This window comes from Emys orbicularis, chromosome 18 (genome assembly GCF_028017835.1).
Source record: "Emys orbicularis isolate rEmyOrb1 chromosome 18, rEmyOrb1.hap1, whole genome shotgun sequence".
In the NCBI taxonomy this organism is placed as follows: domain Eukaryota; kingdom Metazoa; phylum Chordata; order Testudines; family Emydidae; genus Emys; species Emys orbicularis.
Window position 1 is genome coordinate 9,283,711 of NC_088700.1, and position 26,015 is coordinate 9,309,725.

A 26,015-nucleotide genomic window follows, 5' to 3' on the forward strand; every position below is an offset into this window, starting at 1 on the left:
GATGGCATAAATTGGCATGGCTAGATGGACTTCAGGGGAGCTCTGCTGAATTACACCACCTGAGGGTCTGACCCTTAACTTGTGCATTCCTTTTTATTCTCTAATTTGGACTTAAAAGGCTGCTGCCATTTTCTAACCTTCAGGGCACTTGCTTTTCCTTTGGAAGTCTTGATTCTAGTGGTTTCCCACCTGGGTTCGTTGTTTGCTTTAGACTTGAACTTACACTGGTTTGGCTGATTCTTTGGTAGTTGAAGGGGCTGTGAATTAGCTCATTAACCTTTTCATTTCCAGAGAGATGGCTTCAAATCCCAGCCTGCACCACAAGGGGAAGTTGAGTTGCTGAGGTCTCCTTTCTGGTCCTCTTTTGTCTTCATTATGCAATTCAATGTGACTAGCTGTCTCTGCTCAGGGGAGGCCTAACTCCTGAATTATGGAAAGGGCTTCCTATCAAGATCAAGTGTAGAGGGGGACGGGGGAGGTCTGAGTGAGCTTTAATGATGTGGCACAGTCAGCGGCTGCATGGGGACTGATTAGTGATCAGAAGGATTCCAATGTCTGGTTAGATTTTTGTATTTTTCACACATGGCATTTGCAAAAATGCTGTTGGAAGGTTTTGATCCCCAGTGCGTGTCTCTTTCCTCCTGTTTCTAGGACTGACTGTTTACACGTGCATGTTAAACAAATGTGGCGGCGTTGAGAGTGATCTGACAGTCAGTCAAATCAGCCCTGGGACCCAGGTCTCTTCATTGACCCCAGCATTTGAAGGTAAAAACGTCAAGGGTTTAAAAGCAGAGAAATAATCCCTTGCTTGGCATAGACGTAAAAGTTCCCTTGGAAAATATTAGGGCTGATGGGCAGTGTCAGCTTAGTTCAAATTCCCTCTGCAGCTTCATTAGGGTGACCAGATGTCCCGATTTTATAGGGACAGTCCCAATTTTTGGGTCTTTTTCTTATATAGGCTCCTATTACCCCCCACCCGGTCCCGATTTTTCACACTTGCTGTCTGGTCACCCTAAGCTTCATGTACAATTTAGCGTTCTCCTTCACTTCCTGTCCCAAACTCTTGTGTAGCATTGCTGTGCTCTGTTAAGCAGCTGCCACATCCTCTCCTAAGAGGCACATCCTCACTGCTGTAAATTCTCATTGCTCCATTGGCGTCAATGGTGTAAACGGTCCTCGCTCCTTTAAAGACAGTGCAGCTATAATAATTGACACTGGCTGTGGACCTGCCCCAAGGTACTTGCTGCATTGCTCTCGCTTTGTTGCTGGGCCCAGCTTTCAGTCAACCCCCACCCACCCACCTAGACAACTGGGCTGGATTTCCTGCCCTTCCTGAAATGTGTGATCAAGGACTGAGTCCCCCAGGCTGGCTGCAGGCCCGTGAGAGTCCTAAATGCACTGGGCTGCAGGCCATGCTGGGACACAACGGGGCAATGGGGAGACTGGGGGTGTGCTCGCAACCTTCCAACAAGGGGCTCGTGTCCACGGCATGGCAGACATTCCCAGGGGTCATGCTGGCGTGATGTTCTAATGGCTCTGCACAGGGGCCTGGATGCCAGGTCTGAGGCCATAAAGGGTCACAAAGACTGCAGCTTTCCGTGCTTGGGAATACCATAGCATAAGGGGGAGTTTTCCCTGGGGCGAGAACAGCCCTATGCCACCTCACCTGGTGGCCCTAGTGCAAGATGAGTGCTGGGAAAAGGCGGTGGGGGGTGGAGCTTACTGTTCTCTAGCTACTCTGTGGTGCTAGTTGCCTCCACAGGGGGAAGCACTGCAGGCAGCATGAGTCAGAGCAGCCCTGGGGCTGCTCTAGTTTATATCAGGGCTGTTCTGGTACCTGTCCACCCCCAGTGTACAAGAGCCACGGAGGTTGTGCACAGCCACCTTACCCTCCATCCTGGCTGCACTGAGCTTGGCTTGGCCGCAGCCCAGAATCAGGCCTGGCCTTCTGTTTTCCATGAATGCTGAGCTTCTCCTTCACAAGTTGGCTGTGGCAGCAGAGGCTCGAATCAGCCTCGTCCAGCTCTTCCGTGCAAGGCACATGGATGGTGGTGGGATGGGTTTGTGGGGTACTGTAGGGGGAGCCCCCAGATCCTGCATGTGGCTGGTGGACCAGCTTGCTGAGGAGCCAGGAGCATGACAATGCTGCGACCCGCTCCATGGAAGCCAGTAGATTTGTATCCGCATTAAAAGGGGAAGAGTCTCTGCAGGTTCAGTTTGAGGCCTGCCAACGTTGACCGTGTCTCTTCGATTTCCACGACAGCTGGAAGGGAATCTTGTTTCTATTGGCCAGCGTTCGGAGGGTGATTGCATTACTTAATACTAGCCACCTGGCTTTTCTTTCCTCCCTCCTCTTCATCTATCAATTGGTGTAACCGGATTAGCGCTCCCTTTTGCCCCCCGGCACTTGTAAACCAAGCAGGTGCTTATTGGCATTATTGGGTTTCGGTCAGACGCTGCTGCTCTGAATGGCTCTCGGGCAAGGACGACCTCTCCTGCAGTCCTTATCTGCTGCAATAAAGGGGAATTAGAAGGGAGCAGAGCAATCAGCCTGGGGATGGAGGGCGAAATGGAATTAGGAGGCTGCTGCGTGGCGGAGGGCATCTTGCTCATCGACAATGGCTCCACCAAATGGCTTTGCCTCAGAAGCCTGGGTGTCTGTTTGCTAATGATACTGCTGCTTCAGCAGAGGACCAGACGCTCCTTGGAGTGGCACGCACACAGGAAAAGGAGAGCTTGGACTTCGGTCCTGAGTGAAAACAAGGTGGTGGGTCACAGCCCATTTGGCCTCCGCGTAAACCCCACCACGTAGTGGGGCGCGCTCTGCCTAGGAGCGGCCTGGGACTAGAATAGCTGGGGGCCCTGCAGGTCATGAGTAAGGTGCAATGGCAGAGTTATAGGCGGGGTGGGGGGAGGGTGTCTGCCGAGCTCGCGGGGAGAACGTCTACACAACCCCTGCCTGAGCTTTACCTGGCTCCCGCAAGTGCTGGCCCTCTCTCCCTTTGAGGAGCACTGAACACAGACGCGCACGCCCCTGAAGTAGGGAGGGAAGCCGCTCGGGGAGCGGCTGTGTTTGATGGCTGATGGAGGAGTTTAATAAAAGCAGATCTATTTTTCAATTACTGTAGGTGGCTGCACTTATTAGCGTTATGACAGATTTCTGGAGTGCAGAGCGGTAGAGGCAGGATCGATTCTGGAGCATTAATCAGCTCCCGAATCCCTTCTCTGGGTTGGGCTTTTCCCCCCTTGGTATTGCCGACTAAGTGAAATTTCCCGCTGCCACGAATGCAGCAGAAACGTTGACCATGGCGAAATCCCCATGCCCTGTGGAGCAGCCCTGACTACCTCCCCGGCCTCGTTAACCTTGTAACCCTGGCGTGGTGTCAGAGGGAATTGCTCAGCGATGAATGGGGAAATCCTCTTCGCTCCCCTTCCCCACCATTCTTATTGCCCCTCCCCCCATCAGCATAGAAATCGTCCTTGCTTCATGCTGGTCGGTCAGCTGGCACGTCCAAATGCCCCACGAGGCCCAAGGCAGTGCGGAAGGAAGCCTGGCGTACGTGAGCTTGAGCCTCTGTTGGACCAGCGCCTTGTTCTGGTAGCATTTTATACCCACTTACAGAGGCGTAAATACTGTACCAAATGCAGGGCCATGGAGAATCAGGCCTGTATCTCTGTAAGGATTTTCAGTACCATTTCCATGACCTTCTACACAGAGGGCTTGTCTGTACTACAGAGCCTGGGCTGGTATAGCTACGCCAGAGAAGCAGTGCATGCCGGCTTGTCTACACTACAGCCGGGATAGCTGTGTCAGCACAGCCCCCTAACAGAGACGCAGTGTAAGCTGATCGAAGGAGTTCTGTCTGCATAGCTACCCCACCGCCCTGAACAGCATTAGCTCTGCTGACAGAAGCGCTTTTCCATTGGCTTAGTTGCGGCTACACTAGGGAGTTTTGCCGGCAGAGCTGTCTCCATTTGCGGGTGTGATTTTTTTTTGTTCACACTCCTAGCTGACATGGCTATGCTGGCAAAATCTTGTGATGGAGACCAGGCTGACAGGCCAGATCCTCAGCTGATGTAAATCAGCATCATTCCATGGACTTGGTCAGTTTACTCCAGCTGAGGATGTGACCCTGATCGAGGATTGCCTTTTCCATCTTGACCTTTCTAGTGATCTCCCAGAAGTGGAGGTCATGCAATAGGACTGGGAAATGCACTGTGGAAACACCTCGCCTCGCTGTCCCAGGGAGTTTGATCACAATATGTTTGTGCTGAGTTTTTCCAGAGGCGACTTTCATTTCCTGCCCTCTTTGCATCCCTTTGGATTGAAGGTACAAAGCACAGGGGACCTATGCAGCTACGTTTCCACTGAATGCCCGCAACCGGCACTGTCACCTTTCTGTGAAAAACATGCCTGTGAGGACAAGGCGATTTGTCGCTCTCTCCGTGTATCTGGTGTCGGGGATGTCAGTAACGGGTGTGTGAGCATGTACGTGGGGTACTCGGAGGCTGTTCTGCCTTGCACTTCTCACTCACTGAACACCTTGGTGTCGGTGGAATACTAAATTTTATAGTAGGGCAAACTGGCTGAAAACATGGCAGCTTCCAGGGTCCTCGGGGGAAGATTTTGCTGTCCGTTTCAAGGGTTCTTGACAAAAACTCTTGCCGCTTGGAATGACCCGATCCTACAAGCTCTTGAGTACAGAATCCTGGTTGAATTGAATGGGAGTGCCGCATGCTGAAGGATTGCATGGCTGGTACCTGGTACTCGAACTCTGAAGATGAACTGTAGAAAGAAAAGATCAATTTGGGAGATAATAGAGCCCCTAAGCAAAGTCAGGGAAGCTGTCTGCATAGGAAAACAATACTGGAGCTGAGGGTACATAGATTCATAGATTCTAGGGCTGGAAGGGACCTCGAGAGGTCATCGAGTCCAGTCCCCTGCCCTCATGGCAGGACCAAATACTGTCTAGACCATCCCTGATAGACATTTATCTAACCTACTCTTAAATATCTCCAGAGATGGAGATGCCACAACCTCCCTAGGCAGTTTATTCCAGTGTTTAACCACCCTGACAGGAACTTTTTCCTAATGTCCAACCTAAACCACCCTTGCTGCAGTTTAATCTACACCGGAATTAAAGCCCCATGGCACAGCCGTAGCTGGCCCAGATGAGGTTGGGCTGTGGGGATGTTCTGACTTGGGCTGGAGCTGGGTTCTGGGACTCTCCCCGCTCAAGACTCCAGAGCAAATGCCTACAAAGCAGTTTTACAGCCCAAACCCCGCTAGTCAGCTGACCCGGGCCAGCCACGGGTGTTTAATTGCTGTGTAGACATCCTCTAAGAGGTTCGGGTGAGAGGAACTGTGTGATTGCATCATGCTACCCTTAGACGCTAGCTCTTGGAGCGACTTGCGGAACACCAGAGTAGTAACCCTTCCCCTCCCCCCCCCCATGAGGTGGTGGCTTTTGGAGCTGAATGGAAGGCAAATTTTGTATTTGTATTTTCTGCGTCTCCCCTAACCCGCACCACGTGTCCGGCGTTCACACCTGGGCGAAGTGTGTGTGCAACAGCCCCCGTGCTGGTTCGGTAACATTGTGCGCCCGCTTTGCACAGGTGTGACTGCAGCTAGATGGGATGCAGAGAGACCATCAGGTCCAGGGTCTATCTCCATTCGGTGACGTCAGACCATTAAAAGGGGGTGGGAAAGGAGCTAATTCAAAGCTTTGTCCAAAACTTCAACTTAGTATCAGGTTTGATTATTGTTGTTGTTCTATTTTGCTGGTTGATCAACCCTTTCCGGTGCTGCAGAAAGCAGAAGTGATGAACAAAGGAAAGACCCTGGAGATCCTCTGGCCCTCACCTTTCCCAGACCTCACTCCGGCCTTACTGAGGAAAAACTCCTGCTGGGCTTGATCCCAGCAGGTGCTGCAGAGCCCTCAACTCTCACTGACTTAAATTTGAATCGAGGGTGCCCTGGCCTCTGTTTGCCAGAAGCTGGGAATGAGCAACAGGGGGTGGATCACTTGATGATTGCCTGTTCTGTTCATTCCCTCTGGGGCACCTGGCACTGGCCACTGTCGGAAGACAGGCAGCAGCGGCTCCAGGCACCAGCACTCCAAGTGCGTGCCTGGGGCGGCAAGCCACGGGGGGCGCCCTGCCGGTCCCTGCGAGGGCGGCAGTCAGGCAGCCTTCGGCGGCATGCCTGCAGGAGGTCCGCCGGTCCCACGGATTCGGTGGCAATTTGGCGGTGGGTACGCCGGAGCCGCGGGACCGGCGGACCTCCCGCAGGCATGCCGCCGAATCCACGAGACCGGGGACCTCCCGCAGGCATGCCGCCGAAAGCTGCCTGCTTGCTGTGCTTGGGGCGGCAAAAAAGCTAGAGCCACCCCTGAAGACAGGATACTGGGCTAGATGGACCTTAGATCTGACCCAGTAGGGCCGGTCTTATGTTTAGCCGCTTGCAGGATCGAACCCACTGGCTTCAAGGGGAGTTTTGCCCGAGTAAGGACTGCAGGGTTTGCCCCCTTGTGGGAGGCTCCCAGCCCCGTTTGGCAGCCCCAAGCAGCTCCGAGAAGCATCTGGCCTCTGGAGCGCTCGGCCAAGCTGAGTGTTGAGCTCAGCTGATCCGCGTGCCTGCGTGTGGAGTCTGCGGGGCTCAAGATCTGGCTGTGTTCCTTGCAGGGGATGGCTATTACCTGGCTGTTGGTGGAGCTGTTGCTCAGCACAACTGGTCGCACATCACCACGGTGCTGCAGGACATGAGGTTGCAGTGCAAGCTGGTGGACTGCTCCGAGGAGCTGGGAATGATCAGCATCCAGGGGCCGGCAAGGTAAGCAGTGCACCGAGAGGCCGGAGAAGAGACAAGGGTCCCTGTGAAGTGACTGTTTACCTGGCACTGAATTTAACACCGTCCAAATTCCTCGCCACCTGTGACCGAAGCCAGGGGTCTGGAGGTGAAAGGCTGCTGCACTGATGCCTTGTAATCCTGATTGCCTAAACCCAGGGAAAGCTCTGGGGAACCAAGTGGCATGCAGAGAAAGGGGCCTTGTCTTACCCTAAGACATTAATGCTGCAGCCTGTGCGGCTCCTGCTCCAGAGACAGATAAGTGACTGGTCCCTAGGTGAGCTAATGATACTGGGCTAGATTGTGGCCTGCACTGAGGAATGGCGGGGAGCTCATGGCAGCAGGACTCTGACTGGGCCAGCCCCTTTTCTAGGGCAGCTCTAAGCCCCTTTCAGAGGCTGCAGGGGGGGCTTCCCATGTACCCTGCAGGCCACAGTTTGTGGGGGAAGGGACCCTTAACCCTACCCCTACTTGGGTGGCTAGCAGGGGGCTCCTACTGGTGCTCTTCTCAGCTCCTGCACAGGACACCCAGAACTTTCCATGTGAGCTGGCCCAGTGGGTGTCATGCGTGAGCTAGTGACCTGCTGGCCCCTAGTTGTCGCATCCTTCTCACCAGGGTTTTCTGCTCTTTCCCTGCAGCCGTATGGTCCTTCAGGAGGTTCTCGACGCCGATCTCAGCAACGAGGCCTTCCCTTTCTCCTCCCACAAGCTGGTGAAGGCAGCAGGATGCACGGTAGGAGCCCAAGCCCTAGGCTAAGACTCCTTCCTTCCATCACTTCGCATGGGGAAGGTTCTGCCCCTAGAGTTTTTGCTTAGGTGGCACTCCCATGTGTGTCTAGGGCCTTTCACGTGAGGGCGACAAAACATTTTGATTGGCTGAACCTCTCGCACAGCCCCAGCCCCATGAGCAGGACCTCCTAGATCAGGATGCTGTACAAACAAAGGCCAATGCTGGACGTAACCCCCCGACATCCCCACCCCGCACACTAGCGTAGGTGTATACCCACCTCAGTGCAGCTCTGGGAAGCAGGGACTCCCAGACCAGCAGCCATGGGAACCAGGTTTGTGGTACGTGTGCATGAGGGGGAGGAAGCTAAGATGGGGACCAGGATGTTGGGAGGTGAAGGTGTGAGATCTTTACAGTCACTTGGGCTGGGATATAGAGTTGTGCACCACTAGCAATTCTGGTAATTCCATCTGGCCTTAAATTCTGCGCCCTGATAAGCCAGGCTCACAACATCTCCAGAGAGACCAGACCACCATTCACATAGTGCCTTGTTAAACTCCCCTATCCACTCGCACCTGGCATCTGGATGGCTTGTTAAACTCCCCCATCCTTGTGGCATCTGGATGGCTCCCTGAGAGACAGGGGAGAGAGGATTAAGGGGGGACTTGATCACAGTCTATAAGAACCTACGTGGGGAACAAATGTGTGAAAATGGGCTCTTCAGGCTGGGAGAGAAAGGTCTAACATGATCCAGTGGCTGGAGGTTGAAGCTAGACCCATTCCGACTGGAAAGAAGGTGTGCATTTTTAATGGTGAGAGTAATTAACCACCGGAACAATTTACCCGGAACAAGGGTCGTGGTGGATTCTCCATCGCTGACTCTTTAAAACCAAGATAGGATGTGTTTGGGAAAGCCCTGCTCCAGGAATTATTTTTGGGAAGTTTTCTGGCCTGCATTCTACACGAGGTCAGACTAGGGGATCACAATGGTCCCTTCTGGCCTTGGGATCTATGAACCTGGACGCTGGGGCAGCTGAGCCGATCTGCTCTGGAACCGAGGCCTTCGGATGTGATTTGTTTTTTCTGCAGCTTGGCTTTGGTTTCCGGTTCTGGCCGGAACGCACGTGTGGGGGGGAGGGGAGCAGGGGAGCGTGCTTTGCGTCTAAGAGACAACCAGATGTAAAGAGAGCATTAAAATGTTCTTGGGGGATGGCAGCTGTGTGTGTTGCTTTTGGACGTTTCTCTTCCCTATCCTCCCCACGCCGTCCCGCCGGCAGCCCGTCGCCATCCCTTCTTCCAGCTCCTCCGGCCGGGGCCTGCTGGATGACCCTGCAGCCTGGCAGGGAGAGTCATTCTCAGAGCCTAAGTTTGCAGTTTGTCTTGTTCACCTGCACTGACGCTTGGGTGGGAGCTGGGAACCGTTGCACGCTCTAGGGACTTGTGGGGAGCCCAGAATCCAAGCTAGAGCTGCCTGATGAGCAAACGGCCTGGCCAGACACACGTGAGCATTGTGCATGTGTGTGCATACATGCCGTGTTCCAGTGTCCCTAACCGCCCCCCAAAAAGGGACAGACTTCGGATGCTAGTACCTTGCTCTGTATTGAAATGAAACGGGCTTGCTTGGGGAGGAAGGATCTATGTGAAGAGGAACATCTGAATCTGGCCCTAAGTGATTCATTCCTATGTATATATACGCTGTATAGAATGAGGGGTGTGTGTGTGTGTGTGTGTGTGTGTGTGTGTGTGTGTGAGAGAGACACACACACACACACACACACACACCACCCACTACATAGTCGGTGAAGAACTGCCCACTGGCACAGCAATAGCAACTCCAAGAGTGTAGGGGGCCAGCCAAGAAGACCTCCCTATATCTGTCTACACATGGAGGTGGCTATCAGTCTGTGTGAGAGTGAGACACATCCACACATGTAGACAGATATAGGTAGGTCTTCGTGGCTGGCCCCCTGCACGCTTGGGGTTGCTGTGCCCGTCCGCGGGCCTTCACACACAGCTGCACTCGCTGCCCGTAACTCTCACCTGTTTCTGAATTAAGAGTGAAAACGGGCTCCTGTGCCCGTAACTGCCGGCAAAAGGCTCAATGCAAACAGCAGACCCAAGTGTCTCCTCACTGGAAGAATCTAGCTGCCTCTCCCACCCGCACCATTCTGCTGCCTGCCGCGTGTGACTCCCTCCTTGCTCTCTCCCCCTCCCTGTCCTCTTTCCTTATGGTTCCCTTCATCACCTTTCAGCACTCTTAGCTTCCTTCTGTGCTTGGAGCTGTCTCCCACTTCAAGCCGCCTCTCTTAGCTCCTTCAAATCCTTTCTTAAAACCAGCCCCTTCCAGAAATCCTTGCTTCCTTCTTTCTCATCAGCCGTCTCCCCTGGCCCTTCCTTCCCTGAATTGTCTTGTCTGGAGTTTGCTTGTCTACTGTAGGTTGTCAGGGCCGGCTACTGCCACCCTAGCTCAGGTTGAGTAGCACCTTGCTCCATGGTAAAGTAAGAGTAGTGAGTTACTTATCATGAGTCAGGGTGGTAGAACCTGGCCCTAAGTAGACTCTTGTCTGTGTTTTATCCTATATCTCTAAGGTGCAGTGTGCATTTACACGACAGTATACAGGACTGTTGTTAATGATAACCAGTATTCCTTGCACCACTTTGGTGCCATGGCCAGGGCCGGCTCTAGGCACCAGCAAAACAAGCTGGTGCTTGGGGCGGCACATTTTTAGGGGCGGCATGGCCGGCGCCAGAATGCCGCCCCTAAAAATGTGCCCCGGCCGCCCTAGCTCACCTCCGCTGCCGCTCACGCGCCGCTGCTCCCCCTCCCTCCCAGGTTTGAGAGCCTGGGAGGGAGGGGGAGAAGCGGCGCCCGCGCCGCGGCCACTCGGAGTCTCCCCCTCCCTCCCAGGCTCTCAAACCTGGGAGGGAGGGGGAGATCCCGAGCAGCTGCGGCGTGCGAAACAGTTGTTTCGCACGCCGCTGCTCTCCCTCCCAGGCTTGAGAGCCTGGGGGGAGGAGGCAGGGCTGGGGATTTGGGGAAGGGGCGGAGTTGAGGCGGGGCCGGGGGTGGGGGTAATTAAAAAACGGGGGGGGCGGCCAAAATTGTTTTTGCCTTGGGCGGCAAAAATCCTAGAGCCGGCCCTGGCCATGGCACCTCTGCCATGGTAGAACGTGGTTCCTCCGACGTACAGTGGAGGAAAGAAAAGTTCTAGGAGCAAAGTGGGTGGCTCAGCGTTCTCATTTGCATGCCAATACCCAGCATGCTTTTCCACAGTGCTCAGCGTTCTCATTTGCATGCCAATACCCAGCATGCTTTTCCACAGTGCTCAGCGTTCTCATTTACATGCCAATACCCAGCATGCTTTTCCACAGTGCTCAGCGTTCTCATTTGCATGCCAATACCCAGCATGCTTTTCCACAGTGCTCAGTGTTCTCATTTGCATGCCAATACCCAGCATTCTCTTCCAGCCCACACAGCTGTTTCTTAGCAATGCATGGACTGAACTCTGGGAAGACGCTGGGAGTTGTCTGATGGGATAAGTCCTCATGTGGGCATGTTGACTTGTGTTTCCGCAGTTATGTCAAAGGAACAAAAGAGCCCTCTTTGCAGCCTAGGGACTACTGCTGGCGATAAAGAGATTCACTCAACATGGGAGCCCCCTTTTAAAATCTGACACTGATCAGATGTAAAATAGATCATGTTCTCCCTTTTAAAATGTCGGGGCTGGGGTCCTTGAGAAGTCAGTGTATTTGATCACAGAAGAAGCCTGACAACTTTAAGCTTTCTGTACAAGTGCAGAGTGTCTTGAATTTGCTAAGACCTCATCTTTAAAGAGATTGGATATGCATGTGAAATGTGCGAATGGTAATTCTTAATGCTAATACCCAAGGCTAAGCTCCTGTATGTCTGAGGAAACATAATGTGTGTCTCTTTGGAAGACGAAGAAAAATCCATCACTCTGGCCTGGTTCCACTGCTTCATAAAGACTTGCAGACACAACAGAACTGACCCGATCCTAGGGATATAGAACAATGTGATGTGCAACAATGGACACAATTACACCCTAGAGCACGGTAATGAACAGTTTTCATGAGACACCATGAGTCTCCTTTGTACTCAGTGGAACCATCGCAGTGAGACGTGCACAGTCCCATGCCCAGTATCAATGTCGGGACTTGATGTGGGGTATTTATTACATTGCGTGACTTGCACACAGCCCCAGTGAAGGGATGAATTGCCTTAAAACATGTTGGTTTCTTTGGCCTTGTCAGAATGGGGCAGAAAGATATTAGTTGTGCTCTCGTTTCTTGAAAAGCTTCATGGTTTTGGGCTTGTCTACACATGGTGATATTGTGGAATAACTATTCAAGAGCACAGCTGTTCCAGAACGACAACTCCTGAATAGTGGAAATCGAGTAAACTAAGCCAGTAAGGCTAGGTCTACACTACAGCGGGGGTCCGACCTAAGATACGCAACTTCAGCTACGTGAATACCGTAGCTGAAGTTGCGTATTTTAGGTCGGCTTACCTAGCGGTGAGGACGCGGGAAAGTCGACCGCTGCCGCCGACTCCGCTGCCGCCTCCTGCCGAGGTGGATTTCCGGAGTCGACGGCAGAGCGATCAGGGATCGATTTTACCGCGTCTTCACTAGACGCGGTAAGCCGATCCCCGATAAACCGATTGCTACCCGCCGGATCGGCGGGTAGTGAAGACAAAGCCTAAAAGGCACTCTTATTTTGGAATAAGCATGTCCATATATGGAGTTATTCCTGATTAGCTACTCCACTTTAAATTCACACCCTACCGTATTCTGGAATAACTTCAATGTGTCGAAAAGTCATCCATCCATCTGTCCCTCCAGCATTGCACATAAATATCTAAGGAGCAATCTAAACTTATAGTTGGGATTTGTTTTTAGAACGTGAAGGGTCTGATGTATTTGAGAGGGTTATTGCTGGGAAGCTAAGTCGAAGATGGAAGCTTGCATCTAGTTCCAAGTGCAGCAAAGGGTGCAGGTCATTCTTGTGTCATGGGGCAGAGAGTTCCACATACATGGCCCAGCTCTTGTGAAAGTTCTCTCTCTTCTGCAGATGCATGTCTTCCCCTGTTTGTGTAGGTTTCTTTTTCCAGCGGAGTGACGCTGCTGTGGGAGGTCATCGTTGTGGAAGGCCAGGGCAGCTGTGAGGTAGCGTGGACCAGTGCTATTCAAGGCTTTGAAAATGAGTACAGCGACCTAGGCTCTGTGTCTATGGGGCAGCCGGTGTATTGGGATGATGTGTTTGTGAGCAGACTCGCTGCTGCCTTATGGGCCAGCTGTGGCATTCTCTGCCAGAGGGCATTGCGGCAGATGAGCCAGAGGTTACAAAGACATGGCTCGTGGTGGCTAGATAGCTCTCTGATTTGGTCGTGAGTAGCCTTCTGACCAGTGCGTTATTTTATTTATTTATTTTAATTGCTTATGCATTTGATGCTGCGTTTTGGTTTCATCTCTTTGTTCTCACAAGGCCTCGCTTTGTTTTGCTGGTTTGATGGTGTTAGGTGATGAGTTCTCAGAGCCTCTTGTTGTCTGGGGTCATGTCTATATCCCAGGAACAAACTGCTCTTGAACATGGGCTGGAAAATGCTCCCTCAATCCCCAATGTGGGCCTTGGTCTCTCTTCTTTAGCAGGATATCTCTAGTGGTGGTTTGTTTCCATGTTACAAGAGCTAGACCTACCTGACCATACAATGTTCCCACTCTCGGAAGGGCCTCCCTATGCCTTTGTACCTCTCCCTCCTCCATCAGATTTCCTCTCAAAGCATCTCCTTTCCCTGCCTCCCCAGCCGTGCATCTGAAGAAGTGAGGTTTTTTTTACCCACGAAAGCTTATGCCCAAATAAATCTGTTAGTTTTTAAAGTGCCACCAGACTCCTTGTTGTTTTTGTGGATACAGACTAACACGGCTACCCCCGATACTTGTCCCCAGCCTTGTTTCGCTCATGGCCTTTCTTCTTCTGTGATGCCTCATCTTTCCTGATAGAGAGTTGTCTTGTCTTAGGGCTTGTCTACATAAACACGTAGTTCATGGCAATCTGCCCATCACTAGTGTGCTGCACACCCAGTGTCTGTGTGGATCCTACCGGCACATGCACTAAAAATTCCATAGTGCACTTTGATCTGCACAGCAGCAAGGTCCACATAGACACTTAGTTTGCGGCAAGCCGGGGTATAAATCTAACTGTTCCTGTAGACAAGCCCTTATGTATCCACACAGCTCTCTGTGTGCCTCGGTTGCTATTTCATCTGGAGCAGCTGAACCACAAGCAATAAGGCGCCTGTCTCCACAGAGTCAGGATTTCAATATTTGTCTCCTTTCCCTCCTCCCAGCACATCCTGGCTCTCCTTAGCTCCCGTCCTTTCTTCCTTGACCGTCACTCTTTCCTCCCGCTTCTCTTGGTGGTGCCTTCCTTGTCTCTCACCACAACAGCTGCGGTGCCCTCCTCTGTGGGCTCACAGCTTCGATTCTGGTTCCCTTCTACCACCGTGAAAACTGTGTCAAGGGAGGAGGACCATGGTCGACCGCTCTGCTGCTTTGGCCCAATGGAACCTTTGCCCACTAGGGTAACGCTCATCTGTGCGGGAGACAGAAATTTCTCGAGACCCTGTGCTGGACTCCCACAGGGATTAAGGACCGTCACAAACCTCTCCACCTGCCACTCCAAGTGCCAGGCGCCCTTCTGTGACTGGCTGTCTCTGATATAAAACACAGAGCAGCGTGGACATGTTAAAAAAATAAATACCCCATCAACAAAACCCTACCAATCACACAGCTTAATGCATGACACCCAGATGCTATGGTGAGGTATAAGAATCTATATAGACTAGAATCTGTCCCTCCTTCTGCACAGTCACATCTGGTTGGATTGAGCTCCTTGAGGCAGACACTATTTCAGCCTCTATGCACAGCACGCGATGCTGGTGCTCAGTACATCATCCTATATTCCCTTGGAATTGGGACCAAGCCCCTGAGTTCTGATCCAGATCTGGGCTTTCCCAGAGTTCAGGAGTCTTTGGAGTTGGGGCTTTGATTTGGACACCTTCTCAGAGGCCCCATCTATCCAGAGAAATTTGCACTGGTGTGCCAGAACGATGTATTCACACCAGAGCAATCCCCTAATGTAGAGAGCTAGAAACAATGTAAAATTGTGCTTCTGCTGTTGAGAATGTAAGCTGGTAAATTACACCACCGGTGCATTCGAAAGTAGACTGGGTCTAACACTGAAATGGTAAATAATGTCCCAGCTGGGCACAGAGCCACCATTCAATTATTTCTCTCCTTCCCCTTGCAAGCCCAGCTCATTTGATGCTCCCGACTCATAGACTTTTGTTTGTCTTTCAATGGACCCTCCCAGGGCGTGCTGAATGGATTTCACTGAAGGAGTAGGAAAGGGGCTAAATGCTCCCTTCGGCCAGCTCGGCCTCGTGTTGAAATGCAGGCAGAGCCTGTGAGGAGAATTAAGGACGAGAGCTGACTGTGAAGGAGAGCAGAGCCGTTGCCAGCTGAGGCAACGAGGGAGCTTTCAGGGACTGTGTGGTTAATGTAATTAAGACCGAAGTGCTGATCCTTCAGCTGTCATTGAATCTGTTACCAAGAGGCCGGATTAGGTTGCTGCTGAGCAGAGGGTGGAGGGATTGGGGCCCCCGGGTTCCGTAGGAGGGGTGCGAGGGCTTGGAGCCGTGATTTGCAGGGGAGTGTGGAGCTTCTGAGTGGAGATTTGCACTCGGAGGCGAGAACATTTTACTGGGGACCCGGTTAGCTGGGAATATTCCGCGCCTTGGCTCACATTTCCCACCATGGCCGTGTGGGGCATTGGCCTCCAAAATATAAGCCACCCTTTCCCCAGTTGTGTGTCTCTTCTTTCCACTTGTCCCTCTCCCTGCCTGTCTCCCTTCCAGTTCTTGTCTCTACCTGTTCCTGTGCCCGGTCTAGCCCGCTGTCCCTGTCCCTTCCTCACTGCTCCCTCCATGGCCAGAAGGTGGGGAATGACTACCTGAACAGCTGCAACATGAGACATTTTTGAGCCATGTGCTGAAGACCTGGCTCAAGGCAAACATACAGTAGGTGGCATCCCCTGCCCACTGCTCCTCCCTTTGAGGGTGCTCTTTGTTGGGTCACAACTACACGGGGTTTCTAGCCTCCTCTGCACTGCCACAAGAGAGACGGGAGTGGGGCTCGCAATCTTGGAGCTCCATGGGAGGGTGAGGTTCCTTTAGGCCTGGCTGGGGTCCTGCAGGGTTAGCCAGACGGGCCCAGTTCCATAGGGATGGTCAGGGTTTACGCACAGCCTTGGTTCTAGTACTTGGTGGCTGCCCTGCAGTTCCATGTGTGGGCAAGGCAATGGAGACCTAGGATGCCACAGGACATTTAGTGCACCCATCCCCACGACCACCAACAGCAGCCAGTGAGAGAATCTGTGGGTCCCATCCTCTCTCCTACCGCTCCTGTGCTCCGCTGTACAGGACACCCTCAGATTAAAGTCATTGGCTCCTGGGGGTGCAGCTCAGAAGATGGAGCCTGGGTGGAAGAGGGGACAAAAGTTTTATGCCACCTTTTTGCCCTGGGATGCTCTAGGGGCTGGAATATCTCCCATCCTGGGTTGTCATAGAATCATAGAATCATAGAATCATAGAATATCAGGGTTGGAAGGGACCTCAAGAGGTCATCTAGTCCAACCCCCTGCTCAAAGCAGGACCAATTCCCAACTAAATCATCCCAGCCAGGGCTTTGTCAAGCCGGGCCTTAAAAACCTCCAAGGAAGGAGACTCCACCACCTCCCTAGGTAACGCATTCCAGTGCTTCACCACCCTCCTAGTGAAATAGTGTTTCCTAATATCCAACCTGGACCTCCCCCACTGCAACTTGAGACCATTGCTCCTTGTTCTGTCATCTGCCACCACTGAGAACAGCCGAGCTCCATCCTCTTTGGAACCTCCCTTCAGGTAGTTGAAGGCTGCTATCAAATCCCCCCTCATTCTTCTCTTCTGGAGACTAAACAATCCCAGTTCCCTCAGCCTCTCCTCATAAGTCATGTGCTCCAGACCCCTAATCATTTTTGTTGCCCTCCGCTGGACTCTTTCCAATTTTTCCACATCCTTCTTGTAGTGTGGGGCCCAAAATTGGACACAGTATTCCAGATGAGGCCTCACCAATGTCGAATAAAGGGGAACGATCACGTTCCTCGATCTGCTGGCAATGCCCCTACTTATACAGCCCAAAATGCCGTTAGCCTTCTTGGCAACAAGAGCACACTGTTGACTCATATCCAGCTTCTCGTCCACTGTGACCCCTAGGTCCTTTTCTGCAGAACTGCTACCTAGCCATTCGGTCCCTAGTCTGTAGCAGTGCATGGGATTCTTCCGTCCTAAGTGCAGGACTCTGCACTTATCCTTGTTGAACCTCATCAGGTTTTTTTTGGCCCAATCCTCTAATTTGTCTAGGTCCCTCTGTATCCGATCCCTACCCTCTAGTGTATCTACCACGCCTCCTAGTTTAGTGTCATCTGCAAACTTGCTGAGAGTGCAGTCCACACCATCCTCCAGATCATTAATAAAGATATTAAACAAAACCGGCCCCAGGACCGACCCTTGGGGCACTCCGCTTGAAACCGGCTGCCAACTAGACATGGAGCCATTGATCACTACCCGTTGAGCCCGACGATCTAGCCAGCTTTCTATCCACCTTACAGTCCATTCATCCAGCCCATATTTCTTTAACTTGGCGGCAAGAATACTGTGGGAGACTGTATCAAAAGCTTTGCTAAAGTCAAGGAATAACACATCCACTGCTTTCCCCTCATCCACAGAGCCAGTTATCTCATCATAGAAGGCAATTAGGTTAGTCAGGCACGACTTCCCTTTGGTGAATCCATGCTGACTGTTCCTGATCACTTTCCTCTCCTCTAAGTGTTTCATAATTGATTCCTTGAGGACCTGTTCCATGATTTTTCCAGGGACTGAGGTGAGGCTGACTGGCCTGTAGTTCCCCGGATCCTCCTTCTTCCCTTTTTTAAAGATGGGCACTACATTAGCCTTTTTCCAGTCATCCGGGACCTCCCCCGATCGCCATGAGTTTTCAAAAATAATGGCTAATGGCTCTGCAATCTCATCCGCCAACTCCTTTAGCACCCTCGGATGCAGCGCATCCGGCCCCATGGACTTGTGCACATCCAGTTTTTCTAAATAGTCCCGAACCACTTCTTTCTCCACATAGGGCTGGTCACCTTCTCCCCATATTGTGCTGCCCAGTGCAGCAGTCTGGGAGCTGACCTTGTTTGTGAAGACAGAGGCAAAAAAATCATTGAGTACATTAGCTTTTTCCACATCCTCGGTCACTAGGTTGCCTCCCACATTCAGTAAGGGGCCCACACTTTCCTTGACTTTCTTCTTGTTGCTAACATACCTGAAGAAACCTTTCTTGTTACTCTTAACATCTCTTGCTAGCTGCAACTCCAAGTGTGATTTGGCCTTCCTGATTTCATTCCTGCATGCCTGAGCAATAGTTTTATACTCCTCCCTGGTCATTTGTCCAATCTTCCACTTCTTGTAAGCTTCTTTTTTGCGTTTAAGTTCAGCAAGGATTTCACTGTTTAGCCAAGCTGGTCGCCTGCCATATTTACTATTCTTTCTACACATCGGGATGTTTTTTTCCTGCAACCGCAATAAGGATTCTTTAAAATACAGCCAGCTCTCCTGGACCCCTTTGCCCTTCATGTTATTCTCCCAGGGGATCCTGCCCATCTGTTCCCTGAGGGAGTCAAAGTCTGCTTTTCTGAAGTCCAGGGTCCGTATTCTGCTGCTCTCCTTTCTTCCTTGTGTCAGGATCCTGAACTCGACCATCTCATGGTCACTGCCTCCCAGGTTCCCATCCACTTTTGCTTCCCCTACTAATTCTTCCCTGTTTGTGAGCAGCAGGTCAAGAAAAGCTCTGCCCCTAGTTGGTTCCTCCAGCACTTGCACCAGGAAATTGTCCCCTACACTTTCCAAAAACTTCCTGGATTGTCTGTGCACCGCTGTATTGCTCTCCCAGCAGATATCAGGGTGATTAAAGTCTCCCATGAGAACCAGGGCCTGCGATCTAGCAACTTCTGCTAGTTGCCAGTAGAAAGCCTCATCCACCTCATCCCCCTGGTCTGGTGGTCTATAGCAGACTCCAACCACGACATCACCCTTGTTGCTCACACTTCTCAACTTTATCCAGAGACTCTCAGGTTTTTCTGCAGTTTCATATCGGAGCTCTGAGCAGTCATACTCCTCTCTTACATACAACGCAACTCCCCCACCTTTTCTGCCCTGCCTGTCCTTCCTGAACAGTTTATATCCATCCATGACAGTACTCCAGTCATGTGAGTTATCCCACCAAGTCTCTGTTATTCCAATCGCATCATAGTTCCCTGATTGTGCCAGGACTTCCAGTTCTCCCTGCTTGTTTCCCAGGCTTCTTGCATTTGTGTATAGGCACTTAAGATAACTCATCGATCGTCCCTCTTTATCAGCATGAGACAGGAGTCCTCCCCTCTTGCGCTCTCCTGCTTGTGCTTCCTCCCAGGATCCCATTTCCCCACTTACCTCAGGGCTTTGGTCTCCTTCCCCCGGTGAACCTAGTTTAAAGCCCTCCTCAGTAGGTTAGCCAGCCTGCTGGCGAAGATGCTCTTCCCTCTCTTCGTTAGGTGGAGCCCGTCTCTGCCCAGCACTCCTCCTTCTTGGAACACCATCCCATGGTCGAAGAATCCAAAGCCTTCTCTCCGACACCACCTGCGTAGCCATTCATTGACTTCCACGATTCGACGGTCTTGTCCAGGGGCTGTGGTGCAACCAAAAATCCCTATAGTGCCATATCCTCTGGGCCTGTCCCCTCCCCTCTCCACTCACCCCTGGCATGCTCCCTCCACCAATGCTTGAGCCAGGAGCTTGAGAATTCACCCTCCGCAAGCTGGGGCTCCATGTGACCCCAATACGCTGTCAGCAGTGTATGGGCCTGGAGCAGGAGACAGAATCTGCCTCATTGTCTGGGCCAGGGGCTCTCTCGGGTGAAGTTTCCTGTGTCCTCCAAGAGCAGTGAGAACAAAGTCTGGGAAGCAATCTGGCTCCAGAGCTGAGGTTTACAGATACATCCAAGTGTTTGCAGAAAATAAACTGGATCATAACCAAGCAGATGTGGAAGTGGGGAAATAAACTAGCCATACCTCAGGCAAAGGAGACTGAACTGATTCAAAAATGATAAAGAACCTCAAAGGAGCATAGAGGGTCAGTTATGACCTCAGCAGTCCAGTATGCGACACACACACAGTTGTTTGCAAAGATGTCCACATGCATTTCTGAAACAGCAAATAGCATACAGATCCATGTGTTGAGATGATCCTTGTGGGGTTTTCTTTTTGTTTGAGTCCTTCTTGGATCTACACAATCCCTTCAGTTTGGCGGGAGAGAAGCACTGTAAAGTTTATCGTCCTGGCAGAAGCCAGGAACGCAATCTGGGCCCACACCCCCGTCCATAAGATGTTTGTTTTCCTCCATATGTTTGCCCGACTCCCTTTTCAAATGATTCCTGATAACCATTTCCTATTGCTGCCTTTGGCAGGTTATTCCCCATGGCCCTAATACCACATTCCTTACACAAGTAGAGCACCCACTGAAGTCAAATAGGATAAGCACATGGGGCCCTATGTGAAATACTCTCTGCCTGAAGGCGTGAATGACAAAAACAAACAAGCAGATCCAGATTTTGGCTCAATCCCAATGCTGGGAGTTATTTGGATCTGGGTTGTTCATCCAGCCCCGTATAGAGCCAGAGGCCAGGTGCAAAATGTAGATCAGGGTTCAAGCTCCAAACCACACACATGCATTTGACCCCAGTGTCAGATCTGGGCTTTGGCTACAGTCTCATCTCTAATTCAAATGAATAATGCGTCTGACTGCCTTGGCGCTTGTGCACAACACAAGCTCTGGGTGTCCTATTAACTAAAATAGCTAAAAACTTCATTTAAGATGACTAGGGCAATTCCCAGGGCTGGTGTGGGGAGAGACTGCCTAGAAGAACTGAACAATCCCCGTGGTCAGCAGCACATGCTGAAACGGGAAACCAAGTGAAATCTCCAATGGCTCCGAACCCCAGAAGCTTTGGGGTCACCTGGGAAGGGCTGGGAATGGGGATAATGATGAGGGGTAAATGAAATGCTCTTTACACCTTGCATGCACAACTGCGATAGTGAACTCGACACCTCTCCAGCTGCAGGAGGAGGAAGGGGGGTAGCAGGTTAGCAGGCAGAGAAAGGTGGCACAAAGAGATCTCCTCTACTTGGGAAATTGCTCCCAGGAGAGGAGGCCGTGGGTTTTAGAAAGATTGTTTTAGCTATTTGAACTGGCTTTTTAGGAAGTGCGTGACTGAGGCTGAACTGAAAGGGAGGAAAGCACCATGGTTCACCTAGTAATGGCCACCTCCTCGGTAGGAAAACAAGGGGATGGAGATGTGCCTTAACATTAGCAAGCTCCTTAAAATGTGTGATTGATGGAATTGGTGCATCTTACTGGGGAGAGACTAGCTGCGATTCCTCCATGTCCACACCTGCTTAGCAATCCAAAGGAAGCAAAATGTGGGGCGGGGGCACGTGGGCCCTGATTACATTAAGGAAATATCCCAGAGTAAGTGACACTGATGTAAATCCTGCTTTATGTTGCTGCAGGGTGTGTACATTAGGGGCTTGCACTGGTCAGGTTGGTGCCCATTGCCTGACTGTAAGTGGGTCCTTGGTTGGTGGTTTAGTTGGTTGCTTTTGGGAAGGAGGGGAGAAATTATCGCAGTCTGGATTAGTGGGAGCAGAGCAAATCTAGAGCTGCAGCACAGAGTAATCGAATCCTTCCCCTTCAAACAAGACCTGGCCCACCATAGCACAGTGCATCCTGCATACAGGTGCACTTGTGTCCTGGCCTGGGAAACTCGACACCCTTCTCAGCGTGAATGCTCCATCTCTTTCCCCGCATCGCTCCGGAGGGTACGCTTCCCCTCTCCAGCGTGACAGCTGAGAACTCAAGGGCATTGGCGCTGCTGTCATTTGGGATCAGGAAACGCTTGGCGGTGCACGAAGGCAGCTCCAGTGGGATCCACAAAGTCAAAGGTATTGTGTGGTAGTGCAGAGCAATGCCACGCGCCGTAGCTGCTGTGTTGCGTGTAAGGTCGTTTGTAGCGGAAGAACAGCTTAGCACAGCTCCGTCTGCCTCTGCTGGGGGAAAGCGTCCTTTTGCCAGGAGAGCAGCATCTCTGGATAGAAGTGCTCTTTAGAGACCAGCAGTGCCCCGGCAGGAATCTTTGATGTGAGGTAGAGGCAGCCACAGGATCACTTGTGAATGGCCAGGGACTGCTCCGTGCAGCAGGCACTGCACAGCTGGTGACGTGGTCACTCCCACGGGCAACTCCAAAAGAGAGAGGATTATCACATGCAATATCCACGGGAGGCCACCTCCATCCTGTGTTGGCAGACGCTATCCTTGCCTAGCAGGGTGCCGGATTTGAGGATAGAGTAGGTCTTTCCTAGAGACGAAGCCTGGGTTTTTTCTAAAGTATTGGCTGACCTGTCTGCTCCCATTGAAGTCAATAGCCGTTTTACCGTTGACTTCCATGGGAGCAGAGGGAGGCCAGCATTGAGAGCCCACCAGAACCAAACACCTCCGGCCCACTGGCTAGGTAGTATCTGTGTCTGAGCTCTGCCGCTCAGACCCGTGCTCCAGTCCCATCCATCACTAACGGCTGACTCCCTTCTTTTCCTTGCCATATGCTCCTGGGGAGGCATTGTCCTCGCCAAGGGGTTACAGCACCCTCTGACCCGCAGTCCTGTGCCTCTCAGCACACTGCCTGCCCTCTCCTCTGGCTGAAAGAGATTCTCCACCTTCCTGCTGGTTCCTCCATCTCTGCTAAGGGCCTGGAGAGCACTAATCCAAGTGGATAAGGATGGAGCAGGCCGTTAGATGATGCTTGGTGCCTCATGGGAGGCAGGAAGTATCAGACCCATTAAGGGAAGCCAGCTGGCTAATGCGTGGGCTGCAGAATGTACTTACAAAGCAGCTGATAGCCCAAACCATCCCCAGGCATTCGTCTAAGCGGGCGGCTTGGGGTGTTTGAAATGAAGTCGGAAACCCTCAGCAAGTGCAGTGCTGGTGTCGCACTGGATATGAAGGGTGCATTTATACATAGTTCATAAAGGGTTAATAAATGACTAATAGCTGTTTTAATAAATGGGCAACCAATTAGGATAGATTGTCCAACAGGTCAATAGATTACTTATAACCGTCTATTATACTTTCCACTGATGAGCTCATAGCCTTCTATAGCACACTACTCATGTCTGTAACATGTTTATAACATCTATTAATTGTCTATTAACCCTTCATAAGCTATGTATCAGTGTATACTTCATATAAAATGTGACCATATTTGCATTTCATTTCGAATTTGTAAAAATGGTCCCATTTTTCTGAGGGAAGAGCCCTCCTGAATGGTGTGGAAATTGTGGCTTTTTTGAGTGACCATGCTCCTGCCCCGCTCAAATGCTCTGACTTTCAAGCAAGAAACACCCCTCCTCCTCCCCCCCCCACACACTTTTGAATTTCACAATTTGAAATGTCATGTAGATGAAAATCAAGGTGAACTTTTCACCCGTCTTGGTGCAAAATGGTTCTGCTTGCACAGGGGGGAAAAAAACCCTTATGAAGCAAAATCTCTGGGCTGCCAAATCAGGGTTTTTCAAGAGGTGACATTTCATGAAAAAGTGAATCATTTTGAAATGAGGCTACCTTGAGTGAAGGGTAACTGGGCATCTGTCTACCTGTTCATCTCTCTGTCCGTGCTTGCATCTGTCTACCCATCTGTGCGTCTGTCAGTGCAACTGCTGTGCATCCCATCTGTTTAGCTGTGTGTCTGTCTGTGTCTGCCTGACTGTGTATTGATCTACTTATCTCTGTGTACCAAGTTTCCTGGTGGGGAGGGCAGTGCCCCACCCCACCCCATGAGGCAGCTTTTGACACCTGCAGACAGAGTCTGGATGGCCCCCTGACAGAGCCGTTCCCTGTATTTTAGTCATGCAGTAGAAGTCTCTTTGGGCAGTGGTTTCCTTATGTAGCTGAGCTGGTTAAAAATGGATGGCCTGTGGAGAGAGTGGACACCTATTTTGTGCAAGTGAAGCTCTGTCTATTAGGAAAAGACAGTCCGCCTGGGGCTGTCCCAGCTGGGAAGCAGGTTAATTCCTAACTGTTATGCTGGCTGGTCCAGTTTCTAAATAGAGTGGATTTTCTTTTAAGGGGGTGGGGGGGAGTTGATTGATTAAATAGACATAAAATGACTAAACGTAAATGTTTTGGGCCACCTGAGTTGTTCCTCTTGGTTCGTTCCCTGCTCATCCATCACCCGTCCATGGGGTGAGGCAGCAGTATTTAGTGGTTAGAGCACTGGAAGTCAGAACTCCTAGGTTCCTGACTCCGCCACCTGGTGACCTTGAGCAAGTGACAGAACCGACCTGTGCCTGTAACCAGGAGTGAAACAGGGGTGTTGTGAGGCTGTATCCATTAGTGTGTGTAAAGTGCTTTGAATTCCTTGGGTGAAAAGTGCCAGAGTTAGGATGATCTTGTTGTCAAGGCACTGGAATAGGACTCCAGAAATCTGATTTCAAATCCTGGCTCTGCCATGAAAGCTCTGTGTGACCTTGGGAAGTCATTTAATTGTTCTGTGCCTCAGTCTACCCATCAATAAAATGGGGCTATTTGTCCTCCTTTTCTCCCATACTTTCTCTGCCTTATCTGTTTTAAGTGTAAGCTCTGTGGAGAAGAGATTGTCTCTCCCTATGCGTGCACACAGTGCTTATCATAACGGGGCGCTGATCTTTGCGGGGGACCTGAGATGCTCTCATAAAACAAATGATGAAAAAGGGCAAAGTGGTGGTGGTGCAGTTTAAGAAGCGCCATCTCCAAGAGCTGGTTCATGCTCAAGAATGTTCAGGAGTTAGTGACTAGATATTTGAAGCTGGAAAGATGTTCCAGGGCTGCATTTCCTTCTTTGCCTCAGACAACATGGTGGTGAGCACCTTATTATAGTTGCATGTAATATTAATAGTAGAAATAAAAGTAACTCTTTTGGGGCCTTATTCTCATGTCCCTTGAGGTCACCTTGTAGCCCTCTGGCAGTGTAAAGGGGCCTCAACGTGAGAGGAGTGTTTCTGCTACTCAGCCCTTTTCTTTGCAATGGGTCTAAACGTTGAAATATTATTTGAGAAAAATCTAGGTTGGACAATAGTGACGTGAACCATCAAGGCCCCCATTTTTTGTGGGCACATGGACTGTGGATTCTAAAGGCGGTAGCAAATCAGAGCGCAGGTTACTAAGCAGCCAGGGGTCATTCAGACACTCGAATTAGCTGGGGCCATTCCTTGCACAATATAAGCTTTTGTGATCTCCATTCTTGACACATCATCTTGATTTCTATACATTAAATAATAATAGTAATAAAACAAAAGGATCGTGTATTAACAAGTCGAATCCCTTGTGGTTATAGCAAAGGGATTGCCAGGTGAGCATCCAAAGCCCAGACTCAACACTTGCCTGGGAGGCAGGAGATGTGGATTCATGTGCAAAGTCCAGATGCATCAGAGCATCAAACAGCTTTTGTGGTTTTGGGGTAGGCATGTGACTTGCAGAATTGTGCTCTGGCCCTAAAGGCAAAGCCTAGCCGCTCTGGTATCTTAGAGCTCTGCTTTTGCAAACACAAAGATGTTCCTGACTCAGGACTTAACCAAGCATTTTTCATCCCATCTGAGTAATCTAACAGCATAACGGCAAGACGGGAAAAGAACTGACTCAGACTCCTCTCAGCTGCAAAATGTGTGTCCATTAACACCGAAGGGGCTTCTCTGAAACAGCAGGTCATTTGTGCCTTCTGCTTACACAGGGCCAAATCCAGCTCCCGCTGATGTCAAGGACTGGAGACTTTGGACTTTATACTGGAGATAAGTGCTTTACAGCTGAATAGTGAAAATAGCTGGTGCCTCTGGGATACCCAGTTTGTCAGCAAGCTACATGATACAGCCAGGGCCGGTGCAAGGAAGTTTCGCGCCCTAGGTGAAACTTGCGCGCCCCCCCCAGCTAATCCCGCCCCCCCGCAGCAGCTACCCCCACCTGGGGAGACCCCCCCCCCCCGTGGCAGCTAACCCCGCCCGGGGAACCTGCCTCCACGGAAGCTAACCCCGCCTGGGGAGACTCCCCTCCCCCCCCCCCCCGCGGAAGCTAACCCCGCCTGGGGAGCCCGCCCCAGCTCACCTCGGCTCCGCCTCCTCCGCTGAGCACGCCGGCGCCGCTCTAATTCTCCTCCCCTCGCAGGCTTGCGGCGCCGATTGGAGGAGACTTAGAGCGGGGGCTGTGTGCTC

General features: G+C 51.3%; 1 protein-coding gene across 1 annotated transcript in view; it reads left to right on the plus strand.

Moving 5' to 3' along the window:
• Positions 1-26,015, plus strand: part of SARDH (sarcosine dehydrogenase) — a 97,198-nt gene that overhangs the window by 41,991 nt on the left and 29,192 nt on the right. The window contains exons 14-16 of the mRNA XM_065418814.1: positions 652-765; positions 6,685-6,832; positions 7,487-7,580. Coding sequence (XP_065274886.1) covers positions 652-765; positions 6,685-6,832; positions 7,487-7,580 — 356 coding nt within the window. The remainder of the gene's footprint in view (positions 1-651; positions 766-6,684; positions 6,833-7,486; positions 7,581-26,015) is intronic.